We start from the raw sequence: 19,058 nt of genomic DNA on the forward strand, positions 1-19,058 counted from the left end.
GAAAGAATAAGTATATTAATACTTAGCTTAGGTATATTAATATCTAGAATATATAGCTATAGTAAGAATATACTAAAAAATTATTTAAGGTTAAGTATTTAGAGACTATAATTATACCTATAAATAGATTAACTAAATTACTTACCTAATAATAGTTTAAGAAGTTTAAATAGCTACTTAACTTATAAGATTTATAATATTTAATTCTTAAAAAGTAGATAGAGTAGAGAGATCTTTATTTAGACTACTACTATAAAGATTAATTATACCTAAGCTAGATCTTAGTTACTCTAACTAGCGTCTAGTTATAGAGAAGTAATTACTAACAATTAACGTAAGCACAAAGTAGATAAATTACTAAACTTTTCTACTAGACTAACCTATATAGCTACTAACTTACTAACTACTATAGCGCTAATTCTTCTAATTATAACTCTTATAGTTATTCTTATTAAAGGCTAGCTTACTATTCTAGCTATTCTTAAAGTTCTTAACCTAAGCTTATAGATAAGTAGTCTTAGTAGCTTAAGTTCTTATATAAATCTTAAGCTATATCTAATTATACTTAGTATATAGTAGCGCTTTTGCGTGCTTAGCCTTAGCTAGCTAACGCTAAGTATAGTAATAGAACTTATTACTTATAATACTAGATATAGAGCTATTAGATCTATAACTACGTAGCTAAGAATTATAATACTAAGAATAATTATTACGTAGCTAAAACTAATAATTACACTACTAAGACTAGTAGTTACGCTACTAAGACTAATAATAACTATACTAATTCTACTACTAATTCTATAGTAGCTAATTTCTAAATTAAGAAGCCTATAGCTAGAAAGTTAGTAGTAGTAGCTACTAGAATAAGCTCTAATAATAATAGCCTAAGTATTATAGTATTAGATTAAAGGCTATAGGTAGATAACTCTAAGCAGAAATTATAGGTAGAGGTATCTAACTACTACCTATATTAATTTCTCTTATTCTCTTACTTAGTATTATAAACTTACTATAAGTACTATATTAATTAGAGTCTTAAGAAGTTATAGGTAGAGCACTCTTTAAGCTTTTCTTACCTAAGAACTTAGAAGTTCTATCTAATAATTTAGCTAGAGTCTTAGAACTACTCTTAGCTTCTTTCTTCTACTTTTTATAAGTGTAGAGATCTTAGTAGAGCTACTTATAATACTTAATAGCGTTCTTAGAGCTCTAGCGCTATTATTAAGTTAGTAAAAGATTAAAAGAACTAAAGAGAAAAGAATTATAAACTTACTTTAGAACTATAGTAATTTACTAAGCTTATAAAGTAATTATATAGATCTTAATTAGTAGTATAGTAGTTATAAAAGTTATAGAACAAATAATACGTAATCTAATAAAGTTACTTAAAATAATTAGCTTCTTAAATATTATTAAAAAGCTACTAATAAATATAATACTTATACTTAGAAACTTAAGAAGCGTTATAGTTAAGTAATACTCTAACTTACTTACGCTAATAACTAGTATATATTAGATATAGATAATCTAGAAAAGTCTTAAGTATAGAAGTCTTACTCTTAGACTTCTTATAAAAGTAACTATAACTATAACTATTACTTAGAGACGCTTACTTCTCTTAATCTTAAGCGCCTTAGTTCTTAATATAGTTAGATTACTAAAGGCCTAAATTCTAAGTTTAGAAAGTATTATTAGTAATAAAGATACTACTCTTAGAAATAGGCTTAATAGTCTCTTAGATATTCTAGTTATTAAGGTTATTAAACTAAGAGACCTTATAATCTAAGTAGGTACGCTTAGCGTATAACTCTAATTACTTATAATTCTTATAGAGGTTATTATTACTAAAGCTACTAGTTACCTTAAAGCTCTAATTTAGTTAATTATTAGAATTTATAAAGCTCTAAGATAGTTAAGTATTAAAAGCCTAGTTACTTTATATAAAGCTACTAGAGAATAGGCTATTAGCTACTATTATTTTAGAAAAGAGAAGTAGAATTTAAGTAGTAGCGTTTTTAAGTTAAGCGTAGTAAAGAGGCTAAGTACTTAACTATAGAGCGCTATTAAAAAAAGCGCTATTACGCTAAGCGCTGTTACGCTAAGTACTAGCTTATATATTATAATTACTACTACTAGAGGTATTATAATTAGAGCGTAGAGCGCTATTATAGTTAGAGCTAGAGCGCTAGCGCTTATAGCTAGAGTTAAAGTTAGAAGTTAGATTATTAGACTAAATTATAATAGTTAGCTATTAATTTAGATATAAGAGTAAGAACTTACTATAGTAATAAAGAGAATAGAAAAGTAAGTAAAGTAAAGTATTAAGTAGAGTAGAGAATTAAGCGTAGAACTTAAGAGTGCTAAAGCTTAAGAGCTAAAAATCTTAAGTAGAAGAGTTAATTAGATAGGTAGCTTATTAGCTTATTAGCTTAAGCGTCTTAATAATATAGAAGTAGATAATTATAGTAGAGAAGAGAAGAATTAGAAAACTTATTATTATAAAGTCTTTAATTCTAGCCTAAGCGCATATCTACGTAGAAAGCTAGCGTAGCTTATTAAGCTATTAATTACGCTATAAATCTTACCTAGAAAAGATTAGAAGCCTAGATCTTACTATTAAAATTATCTCTTACTAGTTAGATGTCTAGATTTCTATAGCTATTAGCTATATTCTAGGCTATTATAAAGTAATTTCTAAACTAATAGAGTTAATTTTTAGGCTATTAGGCCTTATTTAAATAAGTAAGAGCTTACTACTATTAGTATTAAGTATAATTAAACGCTTAGTTAGGTTATAACCTACTACTACGCTCTAGATTCTTAAGCCTAGACTCTACTAGAGTATACTAATTATAGTAGATTTAATAGAATTAATTTTAGTAGAGTAGATTAATACTCTTACTACTCTAGAAGATATATTAAAGTTAGAAAGTAGTTGTAATTACTTAATTATAGACACGTAATTACTTAGCTCTTAGATATATAGCTAGAGATTTTATTCTAACTTTCTTTTAGAGTAGATTAATTATAATATACTTAATTATCTCTAATTGTTAATTATCTCTAGCTCTAACATTTCTTAATAAGTTTCTCTACTACCTTCTACTACGTAGAGCTAGTTATTTAAGTTTAGATTTACTAGTAGTTATAAAAAATATTACTCTAGATAATATTAGGTATAGTAAATAATATAGATACTTTACTACTAAGTTATAGAAGTATTTATCTAATTATAAAGCTATATAACTAAGCTATACTAGATATATTAGGTAGTAGTAGAGTATATATATAACTTTTATCTAATATATATATTAGTATATTAAGTAAAAAAAGAAATCTATCTATCTACTTCTTATATTTATATAATAAACGTAGATCTAGCTAGTTTTACTTCTACTAGCTATATATACTATAGAGTTTCTACTAGAATAAAACGCTATTAAAATTTAATATATAGAATACTTTCTATAGCTTTTACTAATACGTAAGATAATATAGAGTAATTATAAGTAAAAGAAATTATATAAAATTTAGATTTAATTATTCTATTATAATCTTATTAACCTCTATATAGTATATATAATAGTAGATAACATGCTAGTTACTTTTTAGTCTACTCTTTTCTTCTAATCTTACTTATAATTTAAACTACTATTATAGAAAGTATACTTTAGCTTTATATAATCTATTCTCTATAGTCTATATTTAATATAGAAAGACTTTAAGATAGTAGATTCTTAGATTACTAGGTATTCTATACTAAGGCCTTAAGAGCTATATTCTTCTTATAGATATTAATATATAAAGAATAAAAGTAACTCTTATTTTTATATTAATAATAGCTATAAATTTAAGCTTTTAAGACTTTATAAAGTATATATAAATTTTTTTCTTTAGATAGAGTGTATAATTACGCCTATTCTCTTAATTAATAATAAGTATATATAGAGTATTACTTATCTTTAGTAATTTTTTATAGTATATTAGTACTACTAACTTTATATTCTATATTAGTAATATTAGAGTAGAGGTTCTTCTAGTAAACTTTATTATACTAATTTACCTAATTATAATCTTTAATACTTAGATTATAGAAACTATATTTCTATTAGATATAAAATAAATTCTACTTTTTATATAACGCGTATTTCTTATTAGTTTCTTCTTCTTTATTATATAAGTAAAGTTTATTAAAGTACTTATTATAAAGTAGATAGCGTACACTATTATCTATATAGATATCTTTTTCTTTTCTAATTCTATAGAGCTATACGCTTTATAGAAGGCTTTAGAAACTCTACTAGTTCTTAGATAATAGAATACTTAGTATATATAGCTAAAGTTCTCTATTATATAACTCTTTTAGTAATAATACTTAGTAGCTAATTATAGATGTATCTAATATACTTATATTATATTAGATCTTATCTCTTATAGTAGTATCTAGGCTCTTACTCTATTATAGTTATTTCTATATATAAACTTTATAATCTACTCTAGACCTAGAAGTTAGAGGCTTATAGATAAGTAAGCTATACTTTTTACTTATAGATAAGAAATTTAAGTTAACTTTATTATTTAATAACTATAGTCTAAGTATAATATATAAATAGTAAGAGTAGGTATAAATTTATTTAATATAGCTAATTCTAGAGGTATATAGCCTTTTATCTTAATTAGAAAATTAGTTTTTTACTTTTTAAAATAAGGTTAGAGGTATAGTAGGCTATTCTACTTTAGAGGTAGATAATAACTTATTACTATAGAAGTTCTAGTAATTAGAATTAGTCTATTAATATTTATAAATAATTACTTTTATAAATATATATTTATTTATTATCTACGTAAAGAGTCTATCTTTAGAATAAGCTTAAGACTATATATTTAGAATATAATAGACTCTTATAATATTATTATTAATATTAGTATAATATATTATTTTAGATATTTAGATAATAGGTAAAGTATCTAGTTTTATAGTGCCTAGCTAGATATATTTCTCTAATATAACTATTAGTAATAGTATAGTAGACTAATTAGAGTCTCTAATAAAAGTAGCTATCTTTTCTTATTCTTTTTAAGTTCTCTACTTATCTATAAATAGTATAAGAAAGTCTAATAGTATAGCTAATTATAGTTTTTCTTTTTTAGTAATCTTTTTAATAGTAGTTAAGTAGTTAGACTTTAGGTTATAATATAAAAAATAGACTATATTTAGATAAAGAGATAGTACTATAAAATACTATCTTTTTTTAGTAGTCTTTTAAAAAATAATATTATTATATCTTACTTATACTTTATACTTAATAATATACTAGTAGTTATTACTTTAATCTAAAAGAACTATATCTCTAATAAATAAGCTAATAGAATTTTTATAAAGGTTAAAGTTAGAATTTAATAAAAACTTATAGAACGTATCTATACTACTTACGCCTCTAGCTTAGTAGTAAGAGAGGTATAGTAGTAAATATAGATTATATCTATAAAATATATTCTAGCTATAGTAGTAGATATAAGTAGATAAATTTATAAAGCTATTATTTTTAATATCTTACTTTTTAAATATAGCTCTAAAAGAATATAAAGCTTTAGAAAGTTACTTTATTATTATAGTATTAGAAGCTAGTATATTAATATAGTTATACTTTAACTTTACCTAAAATAAGTATATTATAATAAATATTCTCTAAGATAAAATATACACTTAATCTAGCTATATAGAAGAAGCTAAAATAATAAAAAAGATATAGAATTAGGTAGACTTACCTTTATAGATTAATATCTTAATATTAAAGGCTAGAGCTTTAATTTTACTCTTATTACTTTTTATACTATCTTAAGCTATATACTAGGCCTTTATAGAATTAGATAAAAAGAAGTTTTACTTTATACTAGCTAAATAAAATAGAAGAGCACTATTAGCTTTTATACCTTTTAAGCTTATTATCTAGTAAGTATATACTTTATTTAGATAGTAAAATTAGATATACCTTAGATAACTAAAACTTTAGAAAGGTTTATATATATATTATATATAATATCTAGAATATAAGCTTTATATATATAACTTATATTACTACTAATAGCTTTCTAGATATTATATAATATTCTAGTCTTTATAAAGTTTATTAGAGATTAAAATATACTATTATTAGTAAGAGCTCTTAGTTAATAAGTAGATATACTCTCTATAGTAAGTATATTACGTAATAGCCTCTCTAATACTATAGTAGTAAGTTAAGATAGTTATTAAATAAGAAGTATAATTAAATTTTCTCTTTATACTTATAGTAATAAAGCTTTATACTAGTTTATATAGTTCTTATATATTATATAATTAGGTAGTTAAGTACTATCTTCTACTTCTTACTAACTATAGTAAACTACTTATTAATCTACTAGTAGATATTATTTAACCTAACTTATACTAGTATAGCTCTATTACTAAAGTAGACTTATTAAAATATAAAGCACTCTAACGTTATATAACTCTCTTTCTAATTAAAAGAAATAAATACTTTTATAAGTAAGGTTCTTAGTCTAAAAGATATATAGTTCTATCTAGCTAATAGCTATCTAAGAGCTATATACGTAGCTTTATACTATTAGAAAACTTATATAAAAAGTAAATATATTTATATATATCTAGGTACGCTATCTATATAATAGTAATACTAAAGTAGAAAAAGTTAATGTAATTTTCTAGCGTATAGAAAAGTAGTAGATAATATCTAAATAGTATAATAAGAGTGTAGAAATAAGCGTATAGTATTATCTATTATAAGTATAATCTACTATTATAAGAACGCTACTATAGAAGCTTATTATATATTTTATTATATATTAATTATAGGTATTATATAATCTTACTTATACTACTAATAGTAGAAAGAGAAAGAGAGATTATAATAAAGCTATAGATTAACCTCTAGTATATTTATATAGTATATTATATATATATTATCTACTATATATAACTTATATATTAAGTAATAAATAGAATAAGTATATATTACTTATTATAATATCTATCTAAACTTTTACACTTAGGTAAGCTCTTCTTTACTATTAATCTTTAAGTAATAGCCTACTACTAAATTACGCACTAAGTATATTAAGATTAGATAACTAGTATCTTATTCTATATAGAAAGCTATTAATATAATATAAAAGTAATAGTAAAGCTAGTATTATACTACTAGTATCTACTCTAGTACTTTTAGACTCTTTTAGTTAGTAAAGCTATATTATAATAAGTAGACTTACTAATTTAAGTATAGCTTATAATTAAACTCTTTATAGCTATCTTATATATTACTATATTTATATATATTCTATCTCTACTACTTAGTATTTCTATAATTACGCTCTTAAGCTCTAAAGGCCTTAAAGACTTTAACCTTATTATAGACTAAATATACTACTCTATAGTAGTAGTTATCTTAGTTATATAGATATAGTAGAAGTGTATATATTAAGCTAATATTATTAATAAGAGAATATACTTATTCTATATAGTAAAGCGCTTATAACTTTACTATTAGCTAAGTAATACTAATTAGTATAAGTTTAGAGTAAAATTTCTTATAAAGAATATAAAAGTATAAGATAAAAGCTATAAGATATCTAGAAGTAAGAGTATAGTTTAATATTACTATAATAGGCGCTAAGAAAGCTGCCTATCTTCTTTCTATAGAACCTTACTTATTTTTTTCTTTTTATAATCTTATATTCTACTCTATTAATATTTATTTATAGTTATAATACTACTTTAATATAGTACTAGCTCTTTATAAATATAGTTTAAGTTATACTTTATAACTACTAGTAGCTTATATAATTACTTAAGAGTAGAATTCTAAGCTTATAAAAATTCTATTTCTAGTAAGTATATATAGCTACGTTATAACTTTTTTATTTATATAGCTTCTAAATAGTATATTACTTTAATTTATAATATTCTAAGCTTTACTTTAAGAAACTAGCTACTATACTTTACTACTCTATTTTATTTATTTTCTTATATAAATACTTTATAATATTTACTATAATAAACTATAATAAACTCTATATCTCTATCTAGGTAGTTTACGTGCTTTGTTACTATAAAGTTTACTATTATAATTTATTCTACTATAGTTTACTAGCTCTATAGTCTTACTATTTAAGTTATAAAGTTTACTAAATATATAGTTAGTAGTTATAGTAGATAGGTTTATTACTACTATAAAGATATTTAAGACTACTAGCTTTACTATTACTATAATTATAAACTAGACTATAAAGCTTAAGATAGTAAAGATAATAATAATAAAGTTAATAATAACTATAATAAAATATATAGAATAAAATAGAAGTCTAATTAAAACTAAAAACCTAGTTAAAACTATTAGTGTAATATTAATTTAAGAGATAAGTATTAATAAGTAGTATATTATTATAATATATTACGTAAATAACTATTTATAGAAATAGACTAGTAATAGATATTAAGTACTTTTATTAATTTCTCTTTTATATTTATACACTTTACACTTAATCTTATAAATTTAAAATACTTTCTTCTTTCTTTATTATTTTTATCTTCTAATTTTATTAAGTTACTATTATATATAATATTATATCTAGCTCTAGAGGTATACTATATAGATTAAAATAGATATAGGCTCTTATTACCTAGCTATTTATATTTAGCTAAGTTAGATAGATATAAGGCTTAAGCTACTAGTATTAGTAGATATATAATTACTATAGCGCTAAAGTAGCTACTATACTATCTTTCTAAAGCTTATCTACTTTTTAACTACTTAAGTACCTACTTATTTATAAAAGTAAGTATAGCTTTCTAAGATTAAACTCTACTTATACTATTATATACTTTTATTATAGTATAGTATAGTATAAGTTTTAAAGCTAAGATATTTACTATACTTTATATATATCTTTTTATTATTTATTCTACTAAGTTTACCTCTATAGATAGCGCTCTTCTTACTACTAAAGGTATTATATTTCTAACTAGTAACTTTAATAAATACTTCTAGTAGCTTAATAAAGATATTTAAATTAATTAAAGCTTTTTATAATTCTAGTCTTATCTTCTTATATTATTTAATATTAAGAGTAAAGTATCTTATAAAGTAAAGAACTAGATATATACTACTCTAATATTATAGAGAATATAAGTAGCTTTCTATATCTATATCTATACTAGTAATCTAAGTTATATAGAGCTTATTTCTAATTAATATAGTAGAGAAGATTTTACCTTATATAATAGAGGTTATAAAGTTATAGTTAATATTTTCTATAAGTTATTTCTTCTACTATAAGTATATAACTCTCTAAGTTCTTATAACTTTTTATATTAAATATCTATTATTCTCTAGACTGCTATTCTCTATACTATAGTTTGCATGCGCAAATATCTTTTCGCATTTTGTAGTAGTACTATAATTTAATATTATTCTAGACCTAAAGTTTACCTACGCAGCTACCTAGACTTCTACCTATCTACTTTTATAGCTAAGAGAAAGGCGCTGCGCTCTAACTTCTACTCTTTCTACTAAGAGCTTTCTCTTAGAAAGCTTTTATATTAACTTTTAAGAATATTTTAATATTTCTTTAGCTCTATAGTCTATAGCTTATCTATTAATACCTCTAAGTCTACTTCTAAGTTTACTAGAGACGCCTTTATTACTATTACTCTCTATAAGTACGTTGTTACTGTCTATATCTATAGTAAATATTAAAGAGAGAGTTTTATTAATTTCTATAGTTATATATAGTAAATATAAGGTATTTAGAAAATACACTTATATTAAGATTACTATATAGAGTTACTAACTGCGTTTTATTACTCTACTCTGCATTAATACTTTACTATAATAAATATCTATTATATTACTTTTAGATACTCTCTAAAGTATAGCTAAATATATACGTAGCTCTAGTAACTATATTAATTTCTAGATATAGATTTAGTTTACTAGCTAGTTACTATATAAAGAGTACGCTAATAATACTATAATACTATAGAAGAACTTATAGTACTTTACTTTCTTTCTTAGTATTATAAAAATATAGAGAAGTATTTAAGCTATAAATAATTATACTAAAAGGCTAATACTTATATACTTTAGATAGATAGAGTATTAGTCTTTTCTTACTAATTTTAAGTTTCTTATTTTAGGCTCTATATTATATAACTAATATTAAGTATTTATATAGTATAAAATAGATAGATAATACTAGTTGCTAGTTAGTCTACTAACTAAGGTAGTAATTATCTATAATAGTAGTAAAGGTAGTCTAAACTACTACTTCTACTATTATAATTAGTATATATAGCTCTCTTCTTAAGAAAGAAATCTATACTAATTACTATTAGTTTTAACTTTCTCTTCTACTAGTTTAATTATACTAATCTTAAATAGAAATCTTAGATATAGTTCTTTTTTCTCTCTAAATATAAACTATCTAATAAGTTTTATAAGATAAAGAATTTAGAAGGTAATTTTAGTATAGTTACTTAGAAGAAATACTAGATAAAATAAGATAAAACTAGTTAGTAGGTTAAGTAAGTTTATAATATTATTTAATTAAATCTATAGCTATAGAAACCTAGTTACTATTCTACTTAGATATTAGTACTTAGTAATATAGTGTAGAAGTTATAGCCTATTCTTTTATCTTTTTAGTCTATAAGTAGAATAGGTTAGTTCTATTAGAAACTATTCTATAGTATTATATTATAATACACTTCTAAACTATTAGGTCTTATTATTATTCTCTTATATATAAATAATATAGAAGATTTTACTTATTATTAGTACTAATAGATATAGTGTAAGTAAGACGCTTTTCTTATATATAGTATTCTATTTACTACTATTATATAGCTACTTTATTTAATACTAACTATTCTATTTTATATTATAATAAGTAGTAGAAAATAAACTTTATATAGACCTAGTCTCTTCTCTACTAAGTTTAGAAGAATAAACTTATATTAGTAGAATTAATTACTTATCTTTAATATTTTTAGGTTAGAAGAATATAATCTTACTAGTCTAGTCTTAGCTATCTTTATAAATAATATTAGCCTAACTAGCGTGTAATAAGCTTTTTTTAACTTTAATAACTTCTTAGATTATTATAATAATAAGTTTAATAAATATATTTCTTTTCTTACTAAACTTCTTTATATATATCTTATCTTTACTAACTATAGTATTAGTACTAGTAGACTACTTCTCTTTAAGTATAATAATTTATAAAGCGCGTTATAAATATTATTTTATAAATTCTCTAGAGTTAATAGCTTTATATATCTAATAAGATCTAGTAACTTATACTTTTTATATAGTTATTAAAGTATAGTAGCTAAACTCTACTAGACTTTAGTAGAATATTACTTTAAGTAGAATATTAATTAAAAAGTTACTATTATATTAGATTATAAAAATAAATAGAGTAGAGCCTTTTACTAAATAAAAAGTCTATACTACTATATATATATATAGATATATTCTCTAGTTATTCTTAAATTTACCTTACGTGCCTAAGATACTACTTTATATTACTTACTCTTACTAAGTATACTAAAAGGCTACTACGTTAATAAAATAAAAGTAGTAGTTACTTTAATAGAGTATATAGCTAGCTATTCTTATAGCTTCTATCTTTATACTTTATTTATATTACTATAACTATAAAGTAATAGACTAGCTTAGTATAGCTTAGCCTTTTATAGTATTTACTTTTTTTTTAGAAAATAAGCGTATGTTTTAGTACTATATAGCTAGAGGTAGCTATTAAGTAACTATATTATAGTATAGTCTAGCTTAATTTAGCTTTTAATTTCTAGTAATATTAGATTCTTAAAAAAATCTACTATAGGCTATAGAGCTAGTATAACTAGTTAGATAAAAAGTAGATTATTATTATTTTATAAAAGCTAAATAAAGTTATTAATAAAAGTAGAGGTAGAAAGTAGCTTATACTAAAGTCTAGTCTAGAAGATCTTATAGTATGTTTAGAGCTTTATACTATAAGTAATACTAGACGCGTAGTTAATAAGATTATAGTAGAAATTTATAAGACTAATATTATTATTCTATACTATTACTAGCTAGGTAATCTAGTATAGTATATTACTTAGAAGTTAACTACCTAAGTATAAAGTAATAAGTAAGTACTAAATATAAGATATATAAACTACTTATTACTTTTATTACTTATTATACTTTTAGCGCTATTATTATCTAAATATAATATTATTTCTAAGCTTTTAGAATTACTATTTACTATTTACTTTAGTTACTATATAGATAACTTAATCTACCTAAAACTTAACTATTACTTTTTCTAGTATTCTTACTTTATACTTAAACTTTATAACTTTACTATTAATAAATATATTTTTTTATATAACTTACTTTTAGAATATTTTATATAAAGCTTTTATAATAAGATATATAATATATTAAATAGTTACTACCTTCTATCTAATAAGATTAATATATTAGCACTTAATAATATAGCTATTATCTATAGCTAAAAGTTCTTTTTATTTCTACTAATCTATAATAGCTAGAACTAATAAACTTATAACTTTAAGAGCTATAAGCCTTTATAGAATAGTTTTAGATAATATTATATACTATAGCTTTTATTAAGTAGCTACTAACTAGTCTCTAAAGTATATATACTATCTTTTATCTTTATATACTATATTTAAAGTAAATATAAATAAAATAGCTATTTCTAAAGTTTTTACTAGGCTTATTATCTAGCTTATAACTTCTAACTTAATTTCTTTTTATATCTAATGTCTATATACTATATTTAGTTAGCTTTTAATACTTACTATTTACTTTTTACTACGCCTTATATATCTTTTATTATACTATAGATAAGTTTTCTTTACTTTAAAAGTATAGCTAATATAAAACTTATAATTAGTTTACTAATATATAGAAAAAAAGAACTAGACTTTAAGCTAAGACTAGGCTAAGTTTTTTACTTATAAAATTTATAGTTACTAAATTTATTAATAGCTTAGTTTAAAAAATTTAGCTATACTTTACTAAAAAGTTTATATAATACTATTCTTAAAGCTTTTTAAAGCTTAGCTAGTTTTACTTTTAAAAATTTTATAAATCTACTTCTATATTCTATATATCTAGAAATAGGTAAAGTAATAAAGATAAATTTATTAGTAGTACTATATTAACTAAACTTTTATATAGTACGCTAATAAACTAAAAGTAGATTTAAAAGTTTAATAGAGTAATAGCTAAAGTCTTAAACTAGTTTTATATATATTTAAGATATATAACTTACTAAAATATAAGCTTACTTATAAACTTTTTTACTATTTATATAGCTTTAATATATTTTTTTCTAATAGTATTTATACTACTTATTTTACTCTTAGCTACTATAGCTACTATAACTATAATATAATAAAATCTTCTATATATTAATTAGTATAATAGATTTATTAAGACTTTTTTAATAAACTAATACTATATACTTAAGCTAACTTTTAAAACTATTACTAGATATCTATCTTTTATATTTAGTATTTTATAAGTAAGTAATTACTAGTTACTAAACTCTAGTAGAATTACTATATATTACTTTATTATATTTTTTAATTTACTTAACTAAGTACTATATATTAGTAATATAAGTTTAGAAGTTATATATATTATATTAGATATTTTTAAAAATATTATACTTACTATATTAAACTTTCTTTTCTAAATTATATATTTTTTAGAGCTCTTAACCTAGACTCTCTAGTCTAAGTTAGAATAACCTACCTATATACGCCTGCTTAATACAGCTCTTAAGCCTACTAAGACTACGTAGCGCCTTAGGCGCCTACTATCTTAGGTAGCTACTTAGCTAGTACCTTTATAATACACTTATACCTATACGCCTATCTATACCTATACGTCTATCTATACCTATACGTCTATCTATACCTATACGCTTATCTATACGCGCTACCTTACGCACTACGTAATATCTAATTACTCTATACTACACGTATTATATTACATTGCACGTATATACTAATATACTAAATATAGCTTTGTATTTAGCTACTCTTATAGAAATACTATTACTAGTAATATTATAATACTATTACTCTTACTATTACGTATAATTACTCTACTACTTATATATAAATACCTATACTAATATAATACTTAACTAATATATTACGCGCGCCTTATAGGCGCTTATAAGATACGTAAGTATAGCTCTAACCTATTCTACGCTCTTATTACTACTACTTAATCTTTATAAACCTTTTCTATTTTCTTCTTATTCTTCTTAAACTTCTTGTCTCTTTTATTCTCTCTAATTAGTATCTAGTCTCTTAGGTCTTCTAGCTTCTTAAGCTACTTATTAATAAACGTATTAGTACTTTTTATATATATACTATTAGCTATAAACTATCTTATATACGTATACGTATATATATACGTATACGCACACGTATACGTATATATATATATATATACCTTACGCGTTAAGGTCTTTAATAAACTTACTAAATAACTTAATAACGTCTTTATTTAATATCTTACGTAACTACCTTCTATAGTTTACGCCTACGTTCTTCTACCTCTTAATAGTCTTAGCGTTTAGATTTATAAGATCTACTATCTATATAGGCTAGTATCTCTCTATATATAATTAGTAACTATACATATACGTATACACTTATAATACTTACTAGCCTCTTTAGGTAGTTTTATAGAAATCTTCTATATACTTTAGCTTACTTATATATTTCTTTCTTACTTTATTAGAATATATTTAATAATACTTTTCTTAGACTAAACAAAGTTCTTTTAAAGTGCGCTTTTTACTACTATACTCTTATAACTATACTCTTAATTAGCTCTTTTTCTCTTAGCTCTTTAGCTACTATAGTTTAATATATAACTTAAATTAATCTAAATCTCTACTACGTTCTAGCTACTTAACTTACACTTGCTATACTTACGCTTTTTATTCTGTTTAAAGCTACTACAATTGCGCTTACTACCTCTTTCTATATATTTTTTAACTATAATTACTTTAAAATATAAATAGTATATTTTTAAGCTTATACTTTTTACTTATACTTTTATTTTTAAAAACGCTATTATAGCTTATCTACTATTAACTTATTTACTAATATTACTAAATAAATTTTAAAATTACGCTTCTAAAAAGTAAAAAAGTAGTACTACTACTACTAGCTTATATGTACTTAAACGCTAGTATAAAAAGTATATACTAGAAGTATTTAACTATATAAATAAAAACGCTAATTTATATATATTTATATAGTATACTTAAGTAATTTATACTATAAGTACTTTACTTAATTACTAGTTATTTAATATAGTAAAGACTATTATTACTTTAGAATTACTTTAAATTTTAGTTATTACTTCTTTTAAAATTATAAACTACTTTCTTATTTTATTCTATTACTTACTTTATACCTCTTTCTTAACTGCTAGCCTAGAAGAGAGGTAAACTAAGCTAGTATACCTGTCTAAAGTGTTGTTAGATTAGCTAGAGCTTTAGTCTATCTAGTTACATTAAGTGTATAGAAGCGATTAGCGCCTACTAAATAAATGCAGTATAATTCTGTTATAGACGATAGCTTCACTTTCGAAGTATCCGATTCGGTCAGAAGGCACCTTGACAGATCCCAACGAATGAGTGGGGGTACCTAGGTAGTCACAACACGGCAGTTCCGGTTCAGTATGCAGTTCGGCGGTAAGCTTGAGATACGTCATTATTCTGCTCACTCTCCCATACGTCCTATCGGTAGCCTCACTATGCACTATGCAAGTGACAAACCTTACAATCAATGTTCAATCATGTTCAATCGAGACACGGCTCGGCCGACTACTATCAAACTACCCATCAAGTAGGGATAGTCATCGCATGGTAAACCAGCGTAGTGAGTACAGGTTCATGGCACTTCTTTAAGCTTTCAAGATATGCGTTGCTGCTCGGTCAGCTCTTTCGTAAGTTCGACGGGCCGCGTCACGATGCAGAAGAGCAGCTCTATCACCAGGTAAGTGTTCGATCATCGATGTCTTTACCAGTGGAGAGTGATGTACAAATAGCTGAGCAGAAACCCCACAGAATAATCATCTTTCGCCCTACAAACGCCTTGTATTGTCCAAGACGGATCCTCATAAACGATTATCATATTCTCGTTTACGCACATTTTCCAAGATGCACAAGAGTTTGATTTTTCTCGTCGCGTTGGCTGGCTTGTCAGCAGCGACCGCTTCGCGTATGTCCTTCCCTGACCCACGGATAAGAAAGTAAACTTACTAAGTGTCGAAGCTCATGCAGAAGAATTGAGGGACGTTAAGAAGCGCGACACCTACGTGGATCTGTTCAAGGATGACGGGCCAGCTCCCGCGCCGGAAGAGGGTGGTGGCGCCTACAAACGCTCTGAAAGGGCCAATTCGGGGAAGCGTGACACCTATATCGATCTGTTCAAAGACGATGGGCCAGCTCCCGCGCCAGACGCTGGGTCGGAGAAGCGGGACACCTACATCGATCTGTTCAAAGACGATGGGCCAGCTCCTGCGCCAGACGCTGGATCGGAGAAACGTGACACCTACATCGATCTGTTCAAGGATGACGGACCAGCTCCCGCGCCGGACGCTGGATCGGAGAAGCGTGAGACCTAAGTTTATCTGTTCAAGGATCATGGACCAGCTCCAGCGCTGGAAGAGGTTAGAGAGCAGGGAACGATCGGGCCGCTCTAGTGGACGAAGGAAGAGTCGAGGACAAGGCGACTTGGTTCGAAATAAAAGAATGAGAATGAATCTAAATGTTCTTCTTTTCACACTGAACATTTTACCGTGCCTGTACTCGCTACGACCATGCAACACTACCGACTTCTGGCGTGTGCTTTTCTTGTGATTGCAACATATAGTGTGTCTATCACGTATCCAAGAACGCGTACTCCGTTGCACCCTCTCGAGCGTTCAATCAACGATGCCGAGGACTACTTTCAGTCTTTGGCGGTTCAAGAAACGCACACATACGCACAGGCGGTAGAATCATATCGGCACCGACGCGCACGATGTCCACCTCCAGGCTTCCGGGCCTTTCATGAGCGCCTCCAACAGTTGAAAGGGATATCAATTGAGCCATTCTGGGATCAAATCTATGACGACTTGGAGCCATTCTGGGGCATCACAGCACAGGCCACGCAAACTGCTGCGGCCTCGCTGGTCTCTCTCGCCGGGCTTCAAAAGAAAATCGAACGGCTCCAGGGTTTCTCATTCCGACGTGGAGAAGTCCGGGCCAACTGCCCGAGAGAAGACATGACCTGTGACGATCAACTGGGATTGCTCAGACGAATCGCTCCGTTGCTACCAGACATTGACGTGGCTGTGAGTGTGCATGCCTCGCCTCGTGTGCTCGTTCCTTGGGACGTCATGGAGAGAGCCCGACAGCAGGCACGCCAGCATAGTCGATTAGTGTCTCGCTCAGCAGGCGCACAAAGTCATATTCATGGAGGGGTCAGCAAAGCACTTTATGCTAGAACGGAAGACGTCGTGAAAGGGTGGAATCGAGGTAAGCTGCGGTACCGTCATATGCGAAGCTTCGCCAGCTAAAGTTTGGACTACATGTAGAAATCCCTCCATACTCTTTGCGCAGCATTGTCTGCCCTCCGAGAAATGCGTCAACCGATTGCGTACCGCTTTCGGATTCTGCTGTTCAGGATGTGTGCAATCGACCAGAGTTGGCTGCTGTTCACAGCACGATGCTGGCGCCTCACCTTGTGTCGACATCATCGACCCTTCTTCCTATTTTCTCGGCAACGCACATACGACACGTGAGCGCCGAGATCACGGTCCCTGACCTCCATACCTGGGTGGATATACCAAGCTTTACCCTCCCCGAACATCTGGTTAACTCGTCTATTGGTGTGGCGTGGTCAGAGAAGCGCAACAAGGTAAGTTGTGGTTGTATCAGATGCATATGAGACATATGCTGACTTCGTATGTTCGTATCTGCAGGCTATCTGGCGTGGCTCCAATACCGGTGGCAGACATAATTCCTTGACCTGGATGAAGTCTCATCGCCATCGATTTGTTGCGTCAATGAACTCCACTTTTCTCGAGGCTATTAGCAGTGGTCAGATCGACTGGGCCAATGCTTCTCTAAATCAAGTAGCACCCGAACCACCGCACTTTGAATGGATGCACGAGCATCTGGACGGTGCTTTTACACAACTGTGCTGCGCTGGGCGAGGCTGGGACGTGGGGGATGCCTGCAGCTACCTTGATCACCATTTCCGAACTGCAGCGCATACATCTATGGCTGATATGGCCACGTACAAGTACCTACCAGACATTGATGGCAACGCGTACAGTGGTAGGCACTCTTGTTCTCACAAATGATGATATGTGGCATAACATCAGTTGTAGCTCGTTTCCGCGCATTGCTCATGACGGGCTCCCTAGTGTTGAAGGCCACTATCTTCGAAGAATGGCACCGCTCGCGGCTCATACCGTACAAACATTTCGTCCCCTTTGACCTCGGCAGTCTTCCCGACCTTTGGCACAAACTCTGCTTCTTTATCGGCGGATGTTGTCGAGGGAAGAGTTGTGAGAATCATGACAGGCATGCCGCAGCAATTGGCGAGGGCGCGGCGATCTGGAGCCGCCGAGTTCTCCGTAAGGCAGATATGGAGCTATACTGGCTACGACTATTGTTAGAGTATGCAAGAGTAGTGGATGAAAGAAGACACGTGCTATGCGAGCGGGACGATTACGAGTAGTCGTTCGGGAGAATATTCGGGAAGGAAGTGGTGTAGTTCGTCACATACGATCAACCGCCAAACTCCTAAATTAGGAGAAGAATACTCTGCATTAAGAGATATTGAGATCAGTACGGGCTGGAGTATAGAAGCCATGCCCAAGGCAGCCGCATTGCCGCGTAGCACATGATCTGAAGCTGTGTATGTTATGTTAGCAATGATTATAATGTACTTAATC

At 27.1% G+C, this 19,058-nt stretch overlaps 1 protein-coding gene across 1 annotated transcript; it reads left to right on the plus strand.

The window, feature by feature from the left end:
• Positions 1-16,269: 16,269 nt before the first annotated feature.
• On the plus strand, positions 16,270-16,736 carry J4E85_004447 (uncharacterized protein; the record flags this gene model as incomplete). Its single annotated transcript, XM_051468703.1, has 2 exons — positions 16,270-16,279; positions 16,384-16,736. 2 exons carry the CDS (start codon positions 16,270-16,272, stop codon positions 16,734-16,736), a joined length of 363 nt encoding a protein of 120 aa, XP_051326918.1.
• Positions 16,737-19,058: the final 2,322 nt, after the last annotated feature.

This window comes from Alternaria conjuncta (assembly GCF_024043145.1).
Source record: "Alternaria conjuncta strain BMP 0040 chromosome Unknown scaffold_6, whole genome shotgun sequence".
Taxonomy (NCBI): domain Eukaryota; kingdom Fungi; phylum Ascomycota; class Dothideomycetes; order Pleosporales; family Pleosporaceae; genus Alternaria; species Alternaria conjuncta.